Source organism: Octopus bimaculoides, chromosome 2 (genome assembly GCF_046866305.1).
Source record: "Octopus bimaculoides isolate indiv1 chromosome 2, ASM4686630v1, whole genome shotgun sequence".
Taxonomy (NCBI): Eukaryota; Metazoa; Mollusca; class Cephalopoda; order Octopoda; family Octopodidae; genus Octopus; species Octopus bimaculoides.
Genome location: NC_142929.1, coordinates 108,228,086 through 108,236,785, shown reverse-complemented (window position 1 = coordinate 108,236,785; position 8,700 = coordinate 108,228,086). Strand labels below are relative to the sequence as shown.

General features: G+C 34.3%; 1 protein-coding gene across 1 annotated transcript in view; it reads left to right on the top strand.

The window, feature by feature from the left end:
• Positions 1-8,700, top strand: part of LOC106868116 (beta-hexosaminidase subunit alpha) — a 46,315-nt gene that overhangs the window by 18,021 nt on the left and 19,594 nt on the right. The window contains exons 2-4 of the mRNA XM_014913245.3: positions 1,540-1,655; positions 4,380-4,490; positions 7,184-7,285. Coding sequence (XP_014768731.1) covers positions 1,540-1,655; positions 4,380-4,490; positions 7,184-7,285 — 329 coding nt within the window. The remainder of the gene's footprint in view (positions 1-1,539; positions 1,656-4,379; positions 4,491-7,183; positions 7,286-8,700) is intronic.

The following is an 8,700-nucleotide window of genomic DNA, read 5'->3' as shown; positions in this document are numbered from 1 at the left end:
CTGTCATCCATGCAGACACCACAAGAATCTAGATAACCACTCCAGCTATACAGGAATTACTTCATTCACAGAAAATATGTTATTTGCTCTCAATTTTGTTCCCTCTTTCACATGTCTCAACCACATTTATGATAGAACATTTTCTGCTTCTCTCTTCAGTTCATGTATTGTTTCTTTGTTCGTAAGTTCACTACCAGCCAGGTAAGACATTATAGGTCTAACCACAAGCCCATGATAACCCACTTCTACTGGAAGCATTATACACTGCCATCCGAATGCCTCACATGATTCTCTAATTCTTTTATATTTTTAGGCTCTTCCTTTCCTGTGCTTTCTTCATAATGCTTATCCAATTCACCATTAACTCAGCAATTAGAACTTGTTTGTAAAGTTAGACAAAACCAAAATGTCAAGATGTTCCTTTATTATTGCAGTATGGTTTAGGAGCATGAATGCTTCCTTCAAATTTCCCTGCACCGTTCACTCATAAGCAACCTTTCTTTGTTTGTTCTTTGTCCTTTCTATGCTTCCATCTGAAAAACAAGATGCAACTTTGTGTTTGACTGCATTGTTGTTTGGTACATAAGTATGGATACTCACAACTTGGTTATGGCAATAGGCATACTCTGCAATGAATGATTTGCATGTTACCAAAACATTTTCCAATGATGCACAACCATCATATTGGTGACAATAAGTAGTGTTGATTCAGCCTTTCTTTCAAATAATGGTTGAATTTAGAAACACATCATACATCACTCTCAGGTAGACTCATAACCATCTTCCATAACATGCTCTATTTAGCTACTTTCATTTAGTTCTCATGCTATTCATGTACATTGGCTTCATTACCTTATTGCATTCCTCCTCTTCCGTGTGACAAATTTTTTGGCTGCCCTTGTTATTCTAACAGAGATATTGCAGTCACATCATCATACACTGATTAAGTGGTGTTATTGATAACATTTCCACAGCAAGCAACAAGGAACACTTTCTACTTCATCTGAATGACATGTACTAAAAACATGTGGTAAAATTAACAACATGGTTGTATAGTAAGAAGTTTGCTTCCCAAGCACTTTGTTCCAGGTTCAGTCCTACTGTGTGGCACCTTGAGCAAGTGTCTCTTACTATAACCCTGAACTGACCAAAGCCTTGTGATAGGATTTGGTAGATTGAAATTGAAAGAATCATATTGTTAGTGTGTATGTGTGTAAAACACATGCACATACACATATATATGTATGTATGTATGTGTGTGTGTATGTATATATCTATCTTTGTGTGTGTCATTGCATTTGTGTTTGTCATCCACCACCACTTGACAACAAGTATTAGGTTTAAAATATACTCTGAGAATGATCAAATTCAAACAAAATAAAATACGTAATATTAAAGAAGTGTTCTAGTTCTTGTGGGTTTGGTGATTACCCACACACACACATGCAAGACACAAACACACACATACATGTACAGACATATATATGCACACATTTTAAAGTTTAAAAAATTTGTTGAAAATCTATTTTTATTATTTAGATCTGCTTGTGATCAAAGCTAATGGTGCATCAACATTAGTTGCTTCTACTGTTTGGGGTGCACTCCATGGCTTGGAAACATTTAGCCAACTTGTATATGAAACTGAAAGTGGAATGGTAAGTGAAGTAATAATTTATTTCAGAATTATTCATTTAAATACTTTTATCATGAACAAATGACGAATGATAGTATATTAATCCAAGAATTTGTTAAATAACTTTGCTAGTGATGTCATCCTTCTCCAGGTACCCAATCACTTGGTGTGATTCAGATTAAGGTTAGAGATATGATAGGCCTACTGGGCCTGATTCATAATGTCATATATTGTAATATTCTGTTTTTGATATTGTTTTTACAGTTGAAACATCTTACTGAAATACCTTCTCCAAATCTACAAAATGTTGACTACAGCATTTGTTTGAGAGATTACAAATCTCAGGAGATTTTTTTTATATATTTTCATTTTTTTAATTTTTTTCACTTGTTGAGACTTGAGGAAGGATATGTGACCATGGCATCTGCAGGCTTGTGGGATCAATGTAGATGACATTTTGTTCAAACTGTTGCAAGTCAACATCTGCAGGAAAGACGTAGAGGTTCTGGGAGATGATAATTTTTTGGGAGAAAAGACTAGGGACACTGATTAGTGTTAAGTTTGATGGGATAGAACACAGTGTAAGTGATGAAAAGAAGTGGGACAAGTGAGTCAGCAGTGCCTGAGACCAATCATCTCTGAGGAGTAGAGGCTATTTTAGCTGTGGAGAAAACGCAGTAGAAGAGATAACCTGTCTGCGGGACAGTGGCTAGAGCATGTCTGTGAGTCACTTTATGCCAGTTATTTGAATGGTCTTTCTTTGTGTGTGCAACAGCAGTACCATCCTAGATATAAAAGCAGTATTCCATAGTAGGCCTCACATGAGCTTTGTTGAGTGTCTGTAATTGTTGAGACTAAACTATTTTCTGGCCCTAAAGAGAAAGGCCAATCTTTGAGATGTGGTCTTAGTTATGTTAAGGACATACTTTTACTAGAGGATAAATATTTTACTTGCTACAAAGAAAATTCAAAATCATGAAGAAAACAAAGGAAGAAAAATGATTAAGTAAAAAATGAAGAATGAAATGCATTCATCTTCTTTGCCCACTATTCTTTGGATGGTTGTTGGGATAGCTGTCCTCAAGCTACAATTCCATAGGGTCTTATTGGAAGCAACTGTCATTAGATATTCCAGTATATCCCCCAAGCCTGACCAACTGAGATTATGGATGTTATCCAATCATTTCATTCTTGACCTACTCCCAGGTCTCCTGCTGGTTGGTTTGGCTTGAAGAATCCATCTTGCAATACTTTCCTGCAGCATTCTAATCACATGTCTATAGTACCAGAGCTGTGATTTCTCAATGTGGAAAAGTAGCAGCTCAACCTGCTACTTCTCCACAACCTGAGCTATGCACCTTGTCAAGTAATGTTACTCTTGAAATCCTTCAGAGGAACCCCATTACAGCTGTATGTATTTACAATCATACTCTTGCTTTATTATCCAACATTCACGACCATATGTAAGGATAAGCTTGAAAACCAAATTGAAGAACAAAAAAATATAATTTAAAAATTAAAAGAATTTTTTAAATGAATGCAAAAACAAGAAGGAACCAAAGTTCAAGAATGTTGGCCTAAATGATGCTAAGGTTCTCCAGTTACTTACTGAAGTTCCTACATGTGATTCATATACACTTGAAATATTTGTAACTTGTGAAGCCTGTTTGAAAGATAAATTATCAACACATTTTATTGCTGAATGACCAGTTTTGTTATGTACATACTCAAGAATTTTACACATTTTATATTAATCATCTATTTCTTACTCATCGATACTATTCCAAAAAATATATCCTTTCCAATTCCTGGATATATTTTTAAAGTATTGAAGTTTTGATTAAAACATATTGGGACATAATACTTGCTACACTAACAAACACATTTTGAAGGCATTTTTATTCTATCAACTGTGTAAAGTGTCTAAGTCACACAGGTGGGCAACACAAAAGAGAAAATTAACATATTCAAAGCCTTGGATTTCCTATAAAGGTACCAACCCAGACAGTATTTCAAACTAATTCCAATTGTCTTCTTAATTTGCTTTTACATTCTTGATCTTTGCTCATTTCGGATCCCAGAAATATAGAGCTATCATTGACATCTGCACTCAAATAATGTCAATGACTAGTACGAGGGCGTTAAAAATGCAAGTTTGATGGAATGATAACACCAAACTTGGTTTGTCATCAATGACAGGTTGTGATTAAAAGCTGGTAAAACATTGGTCATTATTTAGCTATGTGTTTTTGCTGTTTAGCCCTAGATCAACCCAAAGAGAACAGAACTGCCTGTGATCAAAATCCATTCTAGCCATGACTACACTGTCTTTTCTTCCAGAAGTTTGAAGAAAATTTGGACACTATTTCTATCAGGGCTGAGCACTACATAGAAGCTCTACATTGATTGTATTTTCTGTTGCAGCCCCAGATTGAGCAGTTCCATGGCACACAAGTAATCAGTTGAATAGTTAGATGTGATCCATGAATCCATCTTATATGGTAATATGTCTCTGCCTGGCCATGGACCATATTAAATTATTCCTGCATGCAATGATGAATTATATGGGCTGAGACATAACTTTCTAGATATCCTCTTGCACTTCTTCACTGTTTGGTTAATTCTCATATGTCTGTAAGAGCTGGGGGTAGCTGCTGCAGAATGGGGTAGATTAACTGATCATTCGTTGCTGCTATTTGCATTTACTGTTTCACTGATATTTTTTATTTTTTATTTTTCTCTGTAGTATCTCATCAACGAAACCGTAGTAGAAGATAAACCCAGGTTTAAGCACAGAGGTATTCTGCTTGATACATCAAGACATTTTCTTACTAAAGAAAAAATCCTTGAAAACCTGGTAAGGAAACTGACATTTTGTTAAGTAGTATGTGTTACTTTCCTTCCAGTATTAATTCCAATATTATCTTTTATCAATCTAATATATCTTGTTTATTATTTAGTTTTAAAACTTTTCATAACAGGTAGGTGAAGGAAATCTGTTACAGTTTGATCATAATTTATTTCTATAACATATATATTATAAACTAGCAGAAATACCCGGCGTTGCCCGGGTTAAAGAGAATAATGAAATCTAAAAACGCCGTCTAGACTACGCATCATCTTTATATATAGAGATGTATATACACACACGCACCCAAACACACGTATATATATGTATATCAATATAAATATATGAAAGTCAATGAAGTTTCGTAAAAGGTGATCATGTACATACTTTCTTGCTGTTGTGATTATAACACCTCATTGTAAACTATGTTCCTTGTTTTCCCTTGTGGAGCATATACAAATAGGTTTTTTGTTGCTGCCCACTCTTGAGCAGCCAACATACAGTTGTCCATGTGAGAAGCAGGGCTCTTCCAAGAGAAGACCAGCTACAGACAGTGTTTGACCCTGATATTTGTTTATGGACATGGCAAAAGTCACACGAAGGGGGAATTGTAGTCTTCTGAATGTAAAAGGAATGTCTGCTCCTGATGGAGTAAGAGGAATTCTTGGAATAAAGACGTCATCCCCTTTTGCACATCCAGAAAAAATGGTAGCCTCGATACCTAACGTGTGACATCATTTTCTAAATAATGCTCATCTGTTATGTTCGGGTTAAAATTTCATCAACATCAAAACTATATGAATTTTCATGGGAGTTATGGCCGTTATGCAAAGAATATAATTTCCAAATTTCATAAAGATCCATTCAGTACTTTTGACGTAGTTTTGGATAAGAAAACAAATGACTAATGTGTGTGTTTGTGTGCATGTGTATGTGTGTGTGATGGGTGTATATATGTATAGATATCTGTATGCATGTATATATGTATATATGTGTACATATTACATGTACATCTATATATATATATATACATCTACACATATGTATACATATACATGTATGTATAGATTTATATATATATACATATACGTGTACATCTATATGTATACATATACATCTCTCTCTCTCTCTCTCTCTCTCTCTCTTCTCTCTCTCTCTCTCTCTCTCTCTCTCTCTCTTCTCTCTCTCTCTCTCTCTCTCTCTCTCTCTCTCTCTCTCTCTCTTCTCTCTCTCTCTTTCTCTCTTTCTCTCTCTCTCTTTCTCTCTTTCTCTCTCTCTGTCTCTGAAAGTATCTGTCATTACAGTATCGAAATGGTGTACATATACATGTATATGTATACATATACATCTCTCTCTCTCTCTCTCTCTCTCTTTCTGTCTCTCTCTTTCTCTCTTTCTCTCTCTGTGAAAGTATCTGTCACTACAGTATCGAAATGTGATTGTTTCAGTTAGTGGAATAGTTTCATTTTTAAAGTGAAAGTATTTGACATGAGTGTTTTTGTTTCACTTTTGACACGTAATACTTAAATAGTGGAGGAGATATTATGTTGCCGTGTGCTCGAACTAGTTTTTTTTTACTAAAACACAACTGGAACCCTAAGTAAGGCATGTGTAAAATTTGAATGAAATTGGTTGCGTAGTTCTCGAGTTTTAGGGATTCACACAGACAGACAGACAGAGACAGACACAGACAGACAGACAGACACAGACAGACAGACAGACAGACACACATTCTCATTTTTATATATATAGATTATATATACTTTGTAAATAGTTTATAAATTCTTAAGATCATCATTATCATCTTCAATCCTCATTATCAACTTCACTCATATCATCATGTCTATCAACTGTTATTTGCATTTGCATCAGATGCAATGATAGATATGTCATGTAGTATCATTCTATCATTATATCTTGCAAGGCTGTGGTCACTGTTCCTCTTAGGAATACCATGGCTGTTATAGTTTACACCCCTGTCCACCTATAAAGCACATGTAAACCACTGAGAAAGTACATTTGCTCTTTTCAGATGTAATCTCTTGTTGGAAGAAACCAGAGTGATACCAGTATCAGTCACTTAAATTAACCCCCGTACTTGACTAGTACTCAATGGTATCAACTCTGGAATGATGAAAGGCAAAATGAACTTAGAATGTAGTGTAGTGATAAGGTATTGATTTCTTTTGATGAGATACAGACACAAGAGCAGGTTTTTGTAATGCAGGAATGCTGTCATGTGGATCAACCCAGTTACAAGATGCCTCTATGCTTTAAAATTGTTATACAATGTTAACTATCATTGATATAACTATTGCTCTTTAATATCTTAAGAGTAGTTGATATTGTGTCATGATTTTGTCATGTCTACTAACTTCGGTAAAACCATTTCTTTTGCCATTATAACTATCTTTTCTGTCACATTGACATATTTTTCAACCCTAGCCTATTGTGTTCTTCAGAATGCTCTCTTAGTTGATCTGATTGTTATTATCAGAGAATCATATGAAAATATGGATGAAGATCTTGATAAGTAATTGGATGATAGTAGCAATGATGATACTCATAGCATTGTGCTGCTGAAAATGATGATGCTAATAATGATGCTGATAGGAGTTTGTTGGAGTGGTGTTAACAATAATGATGATGACTTTCGTAAAGAAAATAATTTTTTTTTTCTTCTCTTTTATTTACCATTTTAGGAAATCATGTCACAGAACAAATTCAATGTGTTCCATTGGCACATTGTTGATGATCAGTCATTTCCATACCAGAGTTTTTACTTCCCAGAACTCAGCAATAAAGTAAATATGTATAAAATCTTTTTTCATTCTTTATACTTTTTCTAAACGTTGGAATGTTGTCTTTGGCTTATAGTAATTTAATACTTTTAACATAACTCACTGGATCATTTCCAAGCTCTACTGTTGATTTCATCTTCATGAAGTTTACCTTAGACAAATCAGTCTGACTGGGTCAAGATATTCCAAAGAAGGACTTCAACTCAATACTGCAATATGTCAATTTTACAACCACTACACTTCAGAACAGTGGGTTGCTTCTATTTTGCTATTAGTGGGTAAATTATCTGAGAGTTCAATGTTTTGGCAACATGTGTTGTTGTTGTTGTTGTTGTGTACACCCAACTAAGCTCTATGCAGAGCTATGACATGCCTCTGTGTGTGTATGTGTGTGTGTGTAATAGAATATTTGCTTTTTGGAAGCAACCTACATTTTGGCCTTCATATTATATTACTTTCTATCACAATATTTCTCTCCATTTGATATAAACATGTGCATTCCTGTATGCAACATCAAGATTATTCATTTGCAAACGCATGCATATATCTACATTTGTCTAATTCCTTTTCAAGTTTATATCTGTTTACATCTGATTTATCACAAACATACCATAATTCTACTATATAGTGTTTTATCACCACTTTCATTACTATTACACTATGTTATATTCTGACCATTCATAGCTTTTGCATTATTAATTAATATCATATATACAACATATTACATTGTATTATATTATTTTATGGCCTGCTATGCCTTTTCATGTCATTATGACATATTATGCAATACTTTCAAATTTTATATATCTGTACAGTAGGAGCTCCTACATGATCAATCGACTTGCTACACATTGCTGATAAACATCCCTCAAAATTCATAACTATAGTTACAACCTATACTGTCTTTCATTAATAATTATCTCTTACTTATAACCTACTTACATAGAGTAACTTTGAATCCAAAATTTATTAAACAACGTACATTGTATACAAATATTTACACATAAACGTCACATGATCACATAACCAAACATGCTGTAAAATGTTGTTACACATTGCTGGCCACAATGTACTTTAACATTGTTTTAGCCTTCAAATGATGCCACCCTGCTGGTTAGGCAAGCAGACTAACATTCCCCACCGATCGAAAGGAAGACTGGAGCAACATGAAACAAAGTGTTTTTGCTCAAGAACACAATACGTTGTCCAATCAGGAAATTGAACCCATGATCCAATGATCATGAGTGCAACAACCTAATCACTAGGCCACGCACCTACAGAAACATATAATTTAAAATTAACTTTAAAATCAACCTTAAAGTCAATGCCAATATCATCTTTAATTTCATTCAAAATTTACTGTTTTGGAACCAGAAATGCAATCAATATAACTATTAATTTTGTTAGCTTAACTATAA